Source organism: Nycticebus coucang, chromosome 15 (assembly GCF_027406575.1).
Source record: "Nycticebus coucang isolate mNycCou1 chromosome 15, mNycCou1.pri, whole genome shotgun sequence".
In the NCBI taxonomy this organism is placed as follows: Eukaryota; Metazoa; Chordata; class Mammalia; order Primates; family Lorisidae; genus Nycticebus; species Nycticebus coucang.
The window spans coordinates 69094030-69111101 of NC_069794.1; the positions used below are offsets into that span (position 1 = coordinate 69094030).

Genomic DNA, 17072 nt, shown 5'->3' on the forward strand with positions numbered 1-17072 from the left:
TACAAACTTGGCTCTGTTCTTCTTCTATCCTTTAAAAAATAAAATATTTACAGTAACCTTTTTTAAACAGAAAAACATTTCCCAGATGGAAGAAAGGAAATCACATTTCCTGACCTGACTGTTAAAAACTTATTTGCTGATGGACAAGAAGAAAGCATTTTCCCAGACGGTACAATAGTCAGAGTACAACGGTATGACGTCATCATGTTCACCCTGTAGTGCCTGTCCAGCTGTTCAGAAGTCTTGATTCCTGGTCTTTACCCCAGCCTGTTTCTCTAATAGCACATTACAGGGAGGTGAGATAAGTTTGAATGTCTCACAAGCACATCAAGCAGTGTTGATAACTTGGTGTTATTTTTCATATTCTGCTTTTTTGTTCCATTGTTTCAAAACAGATATTAAGTCTGATGGTGCCCTTTCCCGGGAATGCTGCTCTGTTCCCCACCTGATAGAGCAGGTGCTGAGATGGTTTGGTGATAAGGAGGGTCAATTCTTTTTCTTAAGAGGCAGAACACATGTAAAGTTAAAAAAAACTTAAGCATTTTTTGTGGTGAAAATATGAATTCATTAAAACAAGCTTCTCATGGGCACAAAGAAGGGCTAATCTTATGATTGGAACTATCAGAAACATTGTAGGAAGAATCTGCAATTGTATAGGGAAAAAGAACAAAGTATGTCTCTAAAAAAAAGTCAGAATCGAGTCTACTTTAAAATAATTTTCCTGTTGTATACTTCCTAATTTTTAAAGAAATTCTATTTTAAATTTTACAGGGATGGCAACAAAATCATAGAGTTTAATAATGGCCAAAGAGAACTACATACTTCCCAGTTCAAGAGACGGGAATATCCAGATGGCACGGTTAAAACTGTATATGCAAATGGTCATCAAGAAACAAAGTATATATCTGGTAGAATAAGAGTTAAGGACAAAGATGGTAATGTTCTAATGGACACAGAATTCTAACCATTCTTGTGTGACTAATCATGAAATAACACTAACTGATTTTCTTGTTTAAAAATGTACATTTCTTGCAGATTCTCTAATTTATATAGAGTGTCTGTGTGTACAAGTGGAATAGATTGTTTGGGTTCTAAAATAAAAGTTTACCCTGTAGCATCTTCATTTTTATATTCTTTGAAATACAACAAAGACAGCTTTTGTTTATAATCCACCCACCATGTCTTTCTACAGTTTAAGGCTAATGAAAGTATTACTGCTTGGTTACAAACTGTGTACAGCTCTTTAGTGAGTGCTTTTATTGGTTGAAGAATAATTAAAAACCAAGAAGGGCCAGGCATGGTGTCTGTGCCTGAAACCCTATCACTTTTAGGAGGCTGGGTGGAGAGAGGGGAATGGCTTGAGCCCAGGAGTTGGAGGCTACAGTGAGCTATGATGAATCCACTACCCTCTAGCTCAAGTGACAGAGTGAGACACTATTTCAAACAAAATGTAGTACAGGAAGTACATCACACAGATGTCCCACAGGCACATCAGCCATGGAGAGACCTGCATAGAAAGCAGGCTTAAGAAGTAAAGGAAGCTCTCCAGCTCACTGTGTTCAATTAGCACCAAAATTTGAGCATTTTACCTATTACAGAGTTTTGCTGATTATAGCAATGAATGAATACAAATAAGTCAAATAGTATAATAGGTAGTAATCATAGTGAAAAGAAAGCAATTATATAACAAGGTTGGTTTACAACTTTTCAAAAATGGTGTCCACTGAAGGAAGGGTGGGTCACCTGTTTGTAAATTTGTGTAATAATTAGGTGAGACTTTACCTGTGCAAATATACCAATGTTGAAAATGTAAAAAAAACCCAAAATGTATCAAATCCAGGTGATTTGATGACTGAATATGAACAAACTTTAAAACTTTTCTAAGGAAATAATGGATTTAAATATATAACCTCGTGGGGGGGGGGAAGGATTTTTAAATGAGACACAAAAAGCACAAACTTTAACGGAAAAAGTTGATAAATGAGAGAAAAGTTTGTCAAAAGATACAGCATAAAAGGGAAAAGACATGCCTGACATGTCATATACCTGACAAAGGATTATTAACCAATCCCTTTTCTACAAATCAATAGGAAAATGCAAGCAACTCACTAGAAGACAAAGGATATGAACAATCAATAAACAAAGTACAACATGCTGAGAATGTTCACTAACAAGCCAGCAAGCACATTAAAACATTGAGATAACTTTTCTTACTAGTATCGTAGTAAGAAATGGGCAAATAAAGGTCTGGCTACACCCAAGTGTAGGCAAGAATTCAGGCAATTGGTAGTGAAGTAAATTGGAAGAGTTGCTTTTTACAACGCAATTACCCCATGACCCTGCCAATTCCACTACTATATGTATGTACTAGAAAACCTCTCACATGTACCCAAGGGTCTTACAGAAGATTTGTAATTGCAAAAAAACTGGTAAACTAAATATCTAACAATAAATTAGCATGTGGATGTAGCAGTGAAAATAAGATAAAGCTGTATGTACCAACATGGATACATGGTGCAGATAGTGAGAAAATAAGACAATTGTGTGATACCACATACATTTAAAAATATACAGAGCAAGACTATATCTTATTTATGGATACATTCATAGAATAAAATTATAAAAACCTATAAGAATGATAATCACCAAATCACAATAGGACTGCTCATCTCCACATGAGAGGGGAGATGCATTGAAGGCTCCTGCAGTGAAGGCAATACAGGAGGCTTCAATTGTACTGATAGTTTAGTTCTTAAACTGAATCATTAGTTATAAAAGAAACAAACTTTTTCATGTGTCTAATTTTGAAATTAAAATAAGCAAATGTTTGAAAGCAAATTTTTATTAACTGTTCTTTCTGATTTCTTCCACACACTTTCTAGTGGTTCAACATGTAAGAATAAGCCAGGTAGGGGTGGATTGGCGTGGGGATAGGAGCACTATTGCAGAACAAGTCAGGAAAAGTAATCCCCAAATGGTCTAAATACAACAAAACTTCCTTCTGGGCTGCTACGTATGCTCTGTACTGTGCACCTGAAAAACAAAATATTTTATTTTAAACCTTTGCTGAATGTTAATGTTCAGATCTCGTTGTTTAATCTCTTGTTATGGGTAAGATAAAAAAGTTAGCTGGTTACCCAAGTATTTTAATAACTTGTTATGAGTACACTGTTCGATAGTTCTAGGTGCACACCAAACATTCATGTGCACACATCATGGTGCCCACTCTCTCTCACCCCTGTCTGGTACTAGGAGTCACAAGGGTCATCCCAAACATCATATATATGGGGCCTTATTCACATGGGTGTTTAACAGGTGAGAGGGGCCTATGAAGAAATCTGGAAGAGAGATTCTTATTGAGCTTTGTTATCATTCCTTTGAGAAGTCGAGGGGAACCCAAGGGTGCTTTAAGACCAATTTGGCATTAATCTTTACTGTGTTATTCCCATGCCTTATGCTGACTCTGAGGGGAAGGAGAACTTACATCATTCATCTGCGTCTGCGAGCCCCACTTCTACTAAGGACATATGAACTGGGTACTGCTCATCTTCATATAATGTCACTATTTGTTCTGGTGCCTGAGCCTAAAATTAAAAAATACAATTGTAAAGAGAACACAGTAATGTCTTTGCTGCCTTTTCCAAGTCCATTTGCATTCCACACAGTAGATGTTTATGCATAAACTGACTGTGATGGTTAATTTTAAGTGTCAACTGGCTGGACTGAGGGATGTCCCAATGTCTGGAAGGCACTGCTCCTTGGTGAGTATGTGAGGGTGTATCTAAGAGACTCACATTGAGTCACTGGACCAGAAGAGGAAGACCTGCCTCAGTAGGGACAGGATGGGGGTGGCTGGGGCACACAGGTAGAAAGAGGGGGCATTCTCTCTGCTTTCTCTTCCTCCCAGAGTGGGATGCCTTTTCTCCTCCTACCCTTGGACATTAGATTCCATGTTCTTCAGTTTTTGAACTGTAGGACTTGCACCAGTAGCCTCCCACGGGCTCTTGGGCCCTGGTATAGGGACAGCTTGTCTACTTCCCCAATTCTGAAGCCTCCGTGGACTGTTCATCTCCAATGGGCCTATGGATAGGATGGCCTATCATGGTACTTTGCCTGTGTATTCAGGTGACCAATTCCCTTAATAAATCCTCTCATTTATCCTATTGGTTCTGATTCTCTGGAGAACCCTAATGTACTGACCAAGTTTTGAATGTTACTCAGAGGTGAAGAAATATGTATCTATAAGAAATACTTGCCCTGTCTGTATTTTCCCTTTTCTTGGGAGAAACCTCTCATATGCTATTCACATTGCTCTGTACATATAATAGCATGAAACATGCTGAGGTTTTCAAAAAGCACTTCCTACTAACAGCACTGTTTCATTATGAGTTCATTTTTGTCATAGGCATAGTCAGTATGTCAGGAATCCCAAAATCACAGGACCAGGCAAGTGCTGCAAAGATGGAAAGGAGTTGGGTTGCACTCTGGTGGTGAGGCCTGGCTGGTGTGAAGGTGTGGCCCCATCTGTAGGGCTGTTGCTACCCATGCAGATGACTGTCGCTTCCAGGGGCAGATATAGGATTCCTGGATTTATATTTAATCAGAAACCAGAAATACAGGCTTTTGGGGCAAAATTTCAAATTTAACAACACTATACACTAAATAAAACATGGTGTGGGCAAGATTCTGCCTATGAGCTATTCTTCTGTGATTAGGATATTTATATTAAGCAGTCTGGAATTTCTAATTTAACGTTTTGAAAAATTTTCCCCCTTCGTAGAACTCAGCCTACTTATTTGACCCTCTGGTATGGGTTCAACTACATGAAACAATTTAAAATTAGTATGATTACAAGATTAGTACAATTAGTATCAGTCAAGCCTTTTTTTTTTTTCTTGAGACGGAGTCTTGCTTTGTCACCTTCAGTAGAGTGCTATGGCATCATAACTCACAGCAACCTCAGACTCCTGGGCTCAAGCAATTTTCTTGCCTCAGCTCCCCAAGTAGCTGGGAGCTGGGATTACAGGCACCCACCACACCCATTTTTTTTTTTTTTAGAGACGGGGGTCTTCCTCTAGCTCAGGCTGGTCTTGAACTTGTGAAATTAGGCAATCCACACCTGCCTCAGCCTCCCAAAGTGCTAGGATTACAGGCATGAGCCACTGTGCCCAGCCAATTCAAGCCTTGCTATGATCTATGATGATCAGATTCCTGTTCTTTCCCACTCTTAGGATGCAGTCTCTTTCCTGTACTTGAGTGCCTCCAGGAAAGAGCTTAAACATCCTTTACTGAACTCTCCGCATGTAAATAGTCACTCATTCTTGCACTCCCCAAATCCTGAAATTTACCTATACCTCTGTTACTTGAGTCAATAATTACATCAGTGATATTTTATGTCACTGTAGGGTACTAAAAAAATTTGTTAAACCAAGACCTTAATATATCTTTTTTTTTTTTTTTTTTTGAGACAGTTTCACTTTGTTGCCCTCAGTAGAGTGCTATGACATCATAGCTCACAGTAACCTTAAACTCTTGGGCTCAAGCGATTCTCTTGCCTCAGCCTCCTGAGTAGCTGGGACTACAGGTGCCTGCCACAATGCCTGGAAAATTTTTCTATTTTTAGTACAGCCAGGTCTCGCTCTTGCTCAGGCTGATCTGGAACTCCTAAATTCAAGCAATCCACCCTCCTTGGCCTTCCAAATTGCTAGGATTACAGGCACCAGCCAGTATGCTCGGCCAAGCCTTATTTAATAAGCCGTAAAATTCATCTCATAGAGTTTATATGCTTTGCTTTAATTTTTTGTAGGTACAGTTGCAAACAAAGCACTTTACAAAACTTAACAGAGACCATAGAAATAGCTTTAAAATAATTTTGGCTAATTAAGACATTTACCATGGAAGAAGCATAAAGTTGCTTTCCTTGAAGACAGTCTATCATAGCCCACAATGCCTCCATGCTCCATTCGGGACAATATGGTATTCTTGTCTTTGCTGAATCTTTTAGGGGAGGTTTAAACCCTGCCAAGAGAACCTTTACAGCTCGGGCTGGATACTGCATGAGATGAAGAGGAATTTGACGCAGTCTGTAACAAAAGAAATTCTTAAAATGTTTATGTCACAATTAAAATTATAGCTAAAACTTATTATAAAAGTCTTAGAAGAAAATGGGAAGAGCCTAATAATACTGGATTTTGGAATGAATTTGGTTATGACACCAAAAGCACAGGAAACAAAAGAAAAATCAGATAAAATGGACTTCATCAAAATGTAAAACTTTTGTGTACACAACAGAGAATGGAGAAAATGCTATTAAAAGTAGATATTTCTTCAAAGAAGATATATAAATGCCCAGTAAGAACATGAAAAGATGCTCAACATCACAATGCAAATAAAATCTACAATAAGATACTACCTGACACCCATTAGGATGGTTACTATTAAAAGAAAAGAGGTGGGCGCCTTGGCTCAGTGAGTAGGGCACCGGCCCCATATACCAAGGGTGGTGGGTTCAAATCCGGCCCCGGCCAAACTGCAATAAGAAATAGCAGGGTGTTGTGGCGGGAGCATGTGGTCCCAGCTATTCAGGAGGCTGAGGCAAGAGAATCGCGTAAGCCCAGGAGTTGGAGGTTGTTGTGAGCTGTTACACCATGGCACTCTAGCAAGGCCAACAAAGTGAGACTCTGTCTCTGAGAAAAAGGAAAAGAGTATTGGTGAGGATGTGGAGAGATTGGAATCTTTGGTTGCTATTGGTGGTAATATGAAATGGTAGAGCTGCTGTGAAAAACAGCATGGTGGTTCCTTAAAGAAAATGAAGCACAGAATTAGTATACGATCCAGCAATTCCAGTTTTGGGTATATACCTAAAATAATTAAAAGCAGGGACCTGAAGAAGTATTAGTTCATATTCACAATAGCAAAAAAGAAGAAGCAACCCAAGTGTCAATCTACCAGTGAAGGGATAATTAACATGTAGTATGTACTAAATGAAGGGACTTGAAAAAATTCATGGAAAAAATGAAAAATTTTTTTTTTTTTTTTTTTGGTTTTTGGCCGGGGCTAGGTTCGAACCCACCACCTCCGGCATATGGGACTGGCGCCCCACTCCTTGAGCCACATGAAAATAAAAATATAAACTATTTCTCAACATAAGATCCACCAAATTCAAGACACTTCTGTAAAAGCAATGATACTAGCCAATACCCTTAAGAATCGAGGGCCTGGGAATTTAGTCATGTCAGTGTGGTCTTTTCTTAATTGACAAAAAATGGGTGCACTTTAAAGACTTTGTAATATTAGTAAACAAAAACAAGTCAGAAGAAGCCAAATCAGGACTGTAAAGTGTAAGGTACATGTGGATGCATAATGATTTCCCATTTTGAAATATTTGCAAAATTGCCCTTGTTTTATGAGGAATGAGCAGGAACACAGTTGTGGTGGAGGAGGACTTTCTGGTATGTTTTTCAGCTTTTTCAAAACACTCTCATGGTAAGCAGATGTTACACATATCATTCATTCTTTGACCCTCCAGAAAGTCAACAAGCAAAATGCCATGAGCATCCCAACAACTTCTTGCCATAACCTTTCTCTTGACCAGTTCATATTTACTTTGACTAAAACATGTCTACTTCTTGGTAGTCATTGCTTTGATTGGACTTTGTCTTCAGGATCATACTGGGAAAGCCATGTTCATCTCCTGTTAAAATTCTTCAAAGAAGTGCTTCAGGATCTTGTTTAAAATTTAGATATGATTCTAAGAGGGACTTTACCTAACAAATGCAATCATTTGTTAAATGCAATCATTTGTTAGGTAAAGTGGTTTCTTGTACCCTCAATGAATCCCCAGTAATTAAAAAAAGAAAAAAAAAATTCCATTGAAAACTCTGCTCTTGCCTGCAGCTAATCTGGATGCAACGGTTTTGGGACCTATCAAGTGGAAAGTTTGCTCAACTTTAATTTTTTAGTCAGAATTGTGTAAGCTGAACCAATTGAGATACATGTGGTGTTTGCTGTTGTATCTGCTGTTAATTGTTGGTCCTATTAAATTAGATAAAAACACGTTTAATTTTTTTTCTCACAAATTGATATGGATGGTCTGCTGCTGTGGGCTTCATCTTCAAAATTATCTTATCCCTTCCTAAAATGAGCTATCCCTGTATAAACTGCTGATTTCTTTGGGGCATGGTCCTGTAAACTTTTTTTTTTTTTTTTTTTGTAGAGACAGAGTCTCACTGTACCGCCCTCGGGTAGAGTGCCATGGCGTCACACGGCTCACAGCAACCTCTAACTCTTGGGCTTACGCGATTCTCTTGCCTCAGCCTCCCGAGCAGCTGGGACTACAGGCGCCCGCCACAATGCCCGGCTATTTTTTGGTTGCAGTTTGGCCGGGGCTGGGTTTGAACCCGCCACCCTCGGCATATGGGGCCGGCGCCCTACTCACTGAGCCACAGGCGCCGCCCAAGATCCTGTAAACTTTTTGTAAAGCATTAATAATTTCACCATTCTTTTTTTTTTTTTTGGCCAGGGCTGGGTTTTTGAACCTGCCACCTCCGGCCTACGGGGCCGGCGCCCTACTCCTTTGAGCCACAGGCACTGCCCTAATTTCACCATTCTTTCACTCAAGCTTCACTATAAATTTGATGTTTGGTTTTGCTTAGATTTTTAAAGAATTCATCTTGTTCTTTTCAAACTGCTATCACAGTGCCTCAAACTAGATCCTCCTCACATACGTTGTGACAACTCAATAGAAGTTTATTTTTTAAGTATGTTTTAGGAGATGTGTTTTTAGTTTGGTGCAAAAAACTGAAATAACCTGCACTTTTTTGTGATATGCATTTTCCATGAACTTTTTGAAGACTTCATACATATAATGGAATATTATTATTATTATTATTCTTTTTTGAGACAGAGTCTCACTTTGATGCCCTGGGTAGAGTGCTGTGCCATCACAGCTCACTGCAACATCAAACTCTTGGGCTTAAGCGATTTTCTTGCCTCAGCCTCCTGAGTAGCTAGGATTACAGGCACCCACCACCACACCTGGCTATTTTTAGAGATGGAGTCTCGCTCTGGTTCAGGCTGGTCTCAAACTCATGAGCTCAAGTGATACACTTGCCTCAGCCGCCCAGAGTGCTAGGAATACAGGTATGAGCCACTGAGCCTGGTTGTAACGGAATATTATTCAGTCATAAGAAGGAAGGAAATTCTGACCCATGCTATAACATAAATGACTCTGAAAAACATTATGCTAAGTGAAATAGGCCAGACACAAAAGGACAAATATATGATTTTCCTTATATGAGGTGCCTAGACTAGGCAGATTCACTGAGCTAGGAAGTAGACTACAGGTTGCCAGGGACTGGGAGAAAATGAACTAGGATGCTATTGTTTAATGAGTGCAAAGTTTCTGTCTAGAATGACAAAAAAAGTTCTGGAAATGAAATGTAGTGTTAACTGTATAATGTGACTGGTATTTAATGTCTATTGCATACATAAAAATAGCTAAAATGGTAAAATTTATACATTTTAACAGTGAAAGTCTGGATTGCAAATTCCTTATAAACAGCTTTAAGAGACTTTTCTTTCTTTCTTTTTTTTTTTTTTTTGAGACAGAGTAGAGTGCTGTGGTGTCACAGCTCACAGCAACCTCCAACTCTTGGGCTTAAGAGATTCTCTTGCCTCAGCCTCCCAAGTAGCTGGGACTACACGCACCTGCCACAATGCCTGGCTATTTTTTGTTGCAGTTATCATTGTTGTTTTAGCTGGCCTGGGCCAGGTTTGAACCTGCCAGCCTCTGTGTATGTGGCTGGCACCGAAACTACTGTGCTACGGGCTCCAAGCCAAGATTTTTCTTTTTTGCCAGGGCTGGGTTTGAACCCACCACCTCTGAGCCAGGGCCCTACTGCTAGAGCCACAGGCACCACCTGCCAAGATTTTTCTTTTAAAAGAGACAAAATCCTCCCCAAAAAGAACTACCAAAAAAACTCCTCCTCCAAAAACAAAACCAAGTACTAATTCAACTAAGTTGACTTTACTTTTTACCTGTTTACTGTCAGCTTTTCAGTTGACCCATAATCAACAAACTGTACTAGAACAGTTAAAGGATTAAATTCTTTAATGGAAACAATCTTTGCTCTATACCATAAGCCATCATCATATTCTGCAAGGCAAGGCATTTCTGGAAAGACAGAAAAAAGGGAAAAAACATTGCCTTATATTTTCTTAAAAATGTTTTTTTTAATCCTAAGAAAAGGAAATCAATATTACAAAGGGATATCTGTACTGCCAGCATTGCAGCACTAATCACAACAGCAAAGATCTGAAATTAGCCCAAGTGTCTATCAGTAGAGGACTGCATAAAGAAAATGTTGTACACATACAGAATGGAATGCCCCTGAGCCATAAAAAAGAATGAAATAATGTCATCTGTGGCCAACATAGATGGAACTGTAAGTTACTACATTAAGTGAAATGAGCCAGGCATAGAAAGACAAACATTGCATGTTCTCACTCATGTTTCACTCATATGTGAAATCTAAGAAAGTAGATTTCATGGAGGTATTGAGTAGATTGCTGGTTCCTAGAGGCTGGGATGGGGGTGTATGTTGGGAGCAGGAGATGAAGAAAGGTGGGCACAAACATAATTAGACAGGAGAAACATGTTCTAATATTCGACAGGACAGTAGGGTGACTACAGCTGACAACATATTGTCTATTTCAAAATAGCTAGAAAAGAGGACTTGAGATGTTCCCAACATGCATAAAAATGATAAATGTTTGAAGGGATGGATAGTCCAAATACCCTGACTTAATGATTACACATTCTATGCATGTAATAAAATGTCACATGTACCCCATAAATGTACACTGATACCATGTATCAGAAATGTTTTTTATACAAAAAGTACAAAGAACATTTAACAACCTTATATACCTTATATATGTCCATCATCCAGAATTAAACACTGAACTGTTAGCCTGTGTTAGCTTCTCTTTTATACATTTTTCTCCACTAATTTGTAAGAATTAAGCTTCAAAGAAAGGCATATCTATCTTGAGTTCCTAGTTTTACTCCCTGGGACTTAGCTCATCTTACCATTGTCCCACTTCTTACCCTCCCCTAATCACTTTTGGTTTAGGGATAATATGTTTTTTCTGCTGTTCCTGGCTTCAAATCTATCCTCCCCAATCCATTCTCTTTAAGACCACTAGGATTAATTTTTTAAATCCAATTACCTTGCTCTCATTTACTATTCTTCAATGGCATATTAACTGCCTGTGATTATCAAGTGCTCCGTATTGCAATTACAGGCTAGTTCTTTGTTCTCCTATATAGTTCCTACCATATCTCCTCAATGATTTACCTAAATAGAATTACTTAATACATTTTAGCTCATGGCTTCCCCCCACATCTAGAATGTTCCCCTGAGCCTTTTTTACAATAAACACCTCTTTTCTTTTTTTTTTTTTTTGTAGAGACAGTCTCACTTTATGGCCCTCGGTAGAGTGCCGTGGCCTCACACAGCTCACAGCAACCTCCAACTCCTGGGCTTAAGCGATTCTCTTGCCTCAGCCTCCCGAGTAGCAATAAACACCTCTTTTCAAAGCTCAGCTACAACATAATTTTTATAAATCCCTGATTAGTAACTACTTATCACGGCTTTCTCTGTGATCCCATGGCATCATACCTACTCCTTTAATACGAGCTGTTCTTTTCGTATTGTGCTTTGTTGACATTTCTCTTCTCTGCTAGACCACCGGTTCTTGAGTGGAGAACTGTCATTTGTATTATTAACATGGTACCTGGCACAAATATGTGTTCAGTAAAAACTGTGCTAATGTGACTAGGTTTGAGTAAAACTGGAAAAATCAGTATAGCATATCCTTCCCTTTTCTCCATACATGTTTAGATTTCAGAGTAGAAGGCACGTGCCTCTCTTGCTCTACTTCCTCCCTTATGTTTTCATGTTTTCTTTGATACAATTTCACAAGGAGGAATCAAGTTTGGGTAAGCAGCACTGAAACACTAAATGACTAATGTACCCAGATTTTTATTTCAAATGATTTTATCAGAGATTTATAAACAATTTCTTGCATATATAGTCATCTGTAGAACAGTAAATAATCTCATCTAGCAGAGCTATTCTGCATAGTAAATAATTGAATCACTTAAACAATCCCTTCTAACTTTTACCATTTCTAGCCTTAAAAACTTAAGTTTCATCTCCCCAAATAAAACTTTAAAACAAAAAACCTACTGTCATCTTATTTTAATCCACAAAACCACCCCTTAAATATAAATTCTTTCTTCAAATGTACCTATTTAACAGGCCTTTGAATTAATCTGACTATACATGCATACTTAAAAATTTTTATTGAAGTATAAAATACCTACATAAAAAATACATAACTATGTACAGCTCCATGAATTATCACTTGCAGATTGTGTGATTTCCCTTGAGATATGAACACAATGAAGGAATCATGTCTTCCTGATTATAAACCTGAGCATACAAAACAAATACTGAGTTTATTCTTTCACTCATTCAATATTTATAAGCACCTACTTGTGCCAGGTACCCTTTTATTGGCTGGTAACATGAGAGTAAGAGGAGAATGGTGGAGATGAGAGGTTACTTAGGGAGAAAGTAACCCTTAGGGAGGTTAGGGAAGACCTTCTATAAGCAGAGATCAAAACTGTCACAGTTTGGAGGAGGAAGAAGATTTCAGGCAGAGGATAAAAGCAAACAGTATTTATCAGCTAAAAGTAAGCCACAACCAACTAAAATCTCATTTAACAGAAGCAATAAGACTTTCAGCTGATGTGTCTTTTTCTTTTGCTCAAATATCTTCTGATATGTACAAAACAGCAAGCATAAATACATCTGTATGTATCACATTTTGCATTAACTAGAAACATTTTCCTCATAGGAAAATCACACACACCTATTTAATAAAGATGAGAATAGATTGACCTACTTGACAGAAATGGATATAGTTTGAGCTCCCACTTCAAAATTATCATCTTATATGGCTTATAATTAATATTATTGCCATTAAGGTCTTGAATGACAACTCTCATAATTTCAGCTACTGGTAAAACTGCAATCTTAGAAAATCATCTTTATACAATTCTCTAACACAGCCTGATTTTTGGAAAGTGAAAGAGTGTCAGGGGAGTCACCTAACTTCTCTTAGTCCTCTTAATCTATAAAATCATCTACACTCACAGGGGTGTCCAATCTGTGGCCTATGGGCCACATGGTAATTTTATGAGGATTTTTTTGCTTATCTGTGGTGTCAGATGTCCAAAAAGGAAGCATGGACTTCTTTGTTGCTAATCACTGTCCGTTAGTGTTTGTGTACTTAATGTGTGCCCAATGTTGCTTTTTCCAAAGTGCAGCAGAAAGGAAAAGAGTTTGGGCACCCCTAACAGGTATGTTTTTTTTTTTTTGTAGAGACAGAGTCTCACTGTATCGCCCTGGGGTAGAGTGCCGTGGCGTCACACGGCTCACAGCAACCTCTAACTCTTGGGCTTACGTGATTCTCTTGCCTCAGCCTCCCGAGCAGCTGGGACTACAGGCGCCCACCACAACGCCCGGCTATTTTTTTGTTGCAGTTTGGCGGGGGCTGGGTTTGAACCTGCCACCCTCGGCATATGGGGCCGGCGCCCTCACTGAGCCACAGGCGCCGCCCTAGGTATCTTTTTTTTTTTGAAAAGTAAACATCTTTTTTACTGATAGATTAACTGTGTTTTCTGAACAGTGTAAATTTAAAGGGTGTTTTGACATAGCAAGACTTCAGTGGATAGACCTATAGAAGCTGTCGTCCATTTCATTTTTTTTTAAGAAATAAGCATTTTTTTTATTAAGTCATTTGTATATAGATCATAAATACATTTATGCCATTATGGGATTTGATGTGTTGATTATTTGTACAAATTGGAGTGCTTACATCCAATTAGTAGTACATCCTACTAATCAACATAGCTTTCACCTCATTTACCCAATTATAGCATTAAGACATTTGTGTTCTACACCTGGTAAATCCAACTTCTACTTGGTATCTTGAGGAGCCAAAGAAATTATGCATGTGAAGTATTTCCCTCAGAAAATATTGACTGACATTAGAAATAGCCCAAACTCATCAGCCCATTAAAAGTTTTATTAAGAATTATATTTCATTCAAAAAGTAATACATATACCTGTTCTAAAATCTGTCAGAGGAGGAAACATCTCCACATTCTTATTACACCTCTGCAGTGCTTCATCAAGGCTCTTGGATTCTGACTCCCAGCTGACTCCACTATAATCTGTGTCCCTGTGCTGGTTACACTGATTATAGTTTTCTACAGAATCAAGGCAAATATATACCTATGTGGGGAGAAGGAAAGGAAAAAACTTTCAAATTCTGTAATTTCTAGTATTCATTTATGTAGACAAAATTATTATGCCAGGTGGCCTCCAAGGACAGCCCCAGGAATCACTACCTCCTGCTGCTCCTCCATATCCTTCTCACATTCTTCCACACTTATCTTGTGATCAAGAGAACATGACGGAGGTGATGGTGCCTGACTGCTGAAGACTGGATTGTGAGAGACACGTGGCTTCTGTCTTGGTGGCGCTCTGCCAGGAACAGCATGCTCCAGGACCCTGAAGCCATGCTGTGAGCAGACAGCCAGGGATGCCGGGCACAGGCATGGCACTGAGGGAGTACTTTGGGAAGTGGATTCTGTACTGTCCACCCACATCTTGACTGCAACCTTAGAAGAGATCCTCAGCTAAAGGACTTAATGAAGCAGCTTCCAGATTCTTGACCCTTATTTGTTTTACACCAGTAAGTTTGGGGTAATTTGTTATGCAGCAGTAAAATAACCAATGCAAAAATTATAAAAAACAGCAAAAGCTGTATACTACCATGCCCTCTGTGAAATCAGACTACAGACCCTCCCCTTGCCTGCAACAGAATGGCTTACTGTGTGAAAGGCTGAAGCAGCTGCTGATGCTACTTATCATTTCTTCCAAAGACACGCCACTGAATTTTCTTCAGTGTACTTATTCATTCAATCAATATTCATGAGGTTATCTATACACATATCAGGCATTATTCTAGGTGCTGGGGATACGTCCATGAACAACACAGATTGTCTTCATAGGGTTATATTCCAAGGGGCAAACAGACATGATGAGGAAGTGGCATGGAAGAACACAGGGCAGGGTGAGAAGCAGGAAGAGGGCAGGGGAGTGAAATGTTCAAGATTTCACCAGTGGAAAGAGTTCCACCTTAAAAATCTAAATATTCACCATAAACATAACATTGAATGAAGCAATACAACACTGGGAACCCAGTATGTGCTAAAGAAATACTTGCTATAAAAAAAAATACTTGCTGTAAATGTGAACAAATATTTGAACAGGATATTATAGGGGCAGACTAGAGGTCAACAATTTTCAATTACTTAAAATCAGGAAGATGGAGAAGTGAAGAGTCAATCCTAGTGTTTAAATAAGACTAGTAAAGCTTGCTATGTTTCTGATCACAACTGTCATTTAGGTTACATACCTCATTAGGTGAGACAACATGTTTTACTTGAACAGCATACAGTTCTTCTGGTGGAGGTAGAGATGAAGACAAATATGGTGGTAAAATAGCAGTCTCTGTTTCAGAGGAAAGCAATTCCTAAAACACCACACACAAATAAATTCAAATTTCAGGATGACAGTTATAAAAATCTGCTACATTATGAAAATTCATTATGGTGCCAATTTACTTTAATGAGCAGAAAGCAAGCTCTCTTAAATACTACCACAAAAGGATTTTGTTGCAGTAAGATCAAAATGTGATGACAAAAGAAGATCTTTAATATACCTTTGTCCCCCAGTTTAAAAAAGTGTTTTGTGCAAAAAATACATGAGTGTTTACAAAGATACATATATCTACAAACATATACATAACATTGCAGAAGAATGGTTAAAAAATGGTTAATATAAATGCTACTAATGAGTGGGACTGGGGTGTTTGAGGTGCAGAATAGGGAACATATCCTTTATTATACATTTTTGCAGTATTTCTTTTAAGACTAAGCATTCTATAATATAATAAATAAAAACTAAAATAATATATGAAATGCCAAAGTAAGATTTAAGTTAAAATTATCAAAAAGCTCTATAAAAGCTAAAGAAAAATACAAAGTTATGTGATTCCCAAAAGGATCACAGCACCTAGCAGTTGTTAAAAGTAAATACAGGGCGGCGCCTGTGGCTCAAGGGGTAGGGCGCTGGTCCCATATGCCGGAGGTGGTGGGTTCAAACCCAGCCCCGGCCAAAAAAAAAAAAAAAAAAAAAAAAAAAAAGTAAATACACATAGGGCGATGCCTGTGGCTCAAGGAGTAGGGCGCTGGTCCCATATGCCAGAGGTAGCGGGTTCAAACCCAGCCCCGGCCAAAAACAAACAAACAAAAAAAAGTAAATACATATAAAAAACACGGTGTATGTTCTTCAGTACAAGCAATATATTTTTAAAGTTTTCTTCTTATCCTTAAAGACTATGGTATTTCTTAAGAAGTAAAACCAACATATTCAAATTTGTAGGTTTATTTGTTACTGTTTAACATTTCCAAACAAGTAGCTAATCAAAACAGAAAACAAAAAAATTATTTGAACATAGGAAATTCAGCAAAAAGTGACTGCTATTGAATTTTACTAACTTGTTAAAGTAATAAGCACTACAATGAACACATTATTTTCATGAATACCATTCACAGGAATGACACTCTACTAGTAAACTACAAAGTTTTGCTCATTAAAACTCCTCCTGCACTGAAAAGCACAAGTGACAAAAGAAAAAACATAAATTGGACTTCATGAAAATTAGAAACTTTGGTGCTTAAAAGGACAATATCGAGAGAGTAAAAAGACAATCCATAGAAGGGAAAAAAATATCTGCAATCATATCTGATAAGAGACTTGTATATAAATGACATAAAGAACTCTTACGACTCAATAATAGATAAATAACCCTAACTATAAACGGGACAGTGGATTTGAAGAGATTTCTTCAAAGAAAATATACAAATG

The 17072-nt window shown here is 38.1% G+C and overlaps 2 protein-coding genes across 6 annotated transcripts in view; one reads left to right on the top strand and one right to left on the bottom strand.

Annotated features, from left to right (window-relative positions):
- Positions 1 to 1117, top strand: part of CENPJ (centromere protein J) — a 74373-nt gene extending 73256 nt beyond the window's left edge. For all 4 annotated transcript variants that reach the window (XM_053563790.1, XM_053563787.1, XM_053563789.1 and 1 more), the window contains 2 exons: positions 71 to 191; positions 772 to 1117. In XM_053563790.1, coding sequence (XP_053419765.1) covers positions 71 to 191; positions 772 to 964 — 314 coding nt within the window. In that variant the 3' untranslated portion in view covers positions 965 to 1117. The remainder of the gene's footprint in view (positions 1 to 70; positions 192 to 771) is intronic.
- Positions 1118 to 1239: 122 nt separating this feature from the next.
- RNF17 (ring finger protein 17) overlaps positions 1240 to 17072 on the bottom strand; it is a 130696-nt gene continuing 114863 nt past the window's right edge. For both annotated transcript variants that reach the window (XM_053563786.1, XM_053563785.1), the window contains exons 31-35: positions 15559 to 15675; positions 14201 to 14369; positions 10039 to 10174; positions 5894 to 6083; positions 1240 to 3584 (exon numbers count right to left, since the gene is read on the bottom strand). In XM_053563786.1, the coding sequence (XP_053419761.1) occupies positions 3486 to 3584; positions 5894 to 6083; positions 10039 to 10174; positions 14201 to 14369; positions 15559 to 15675 (711 nt within the window). In that variant the 3' untranslated portion in view covers positions 1240 to 3485. The remainder of the gene's footprint in view (positions 3585 to 5893; positions 6084 to 10038; positions 10175 to 14200; positions 14370 to 15558; positions 15676 to 17072) is intronic.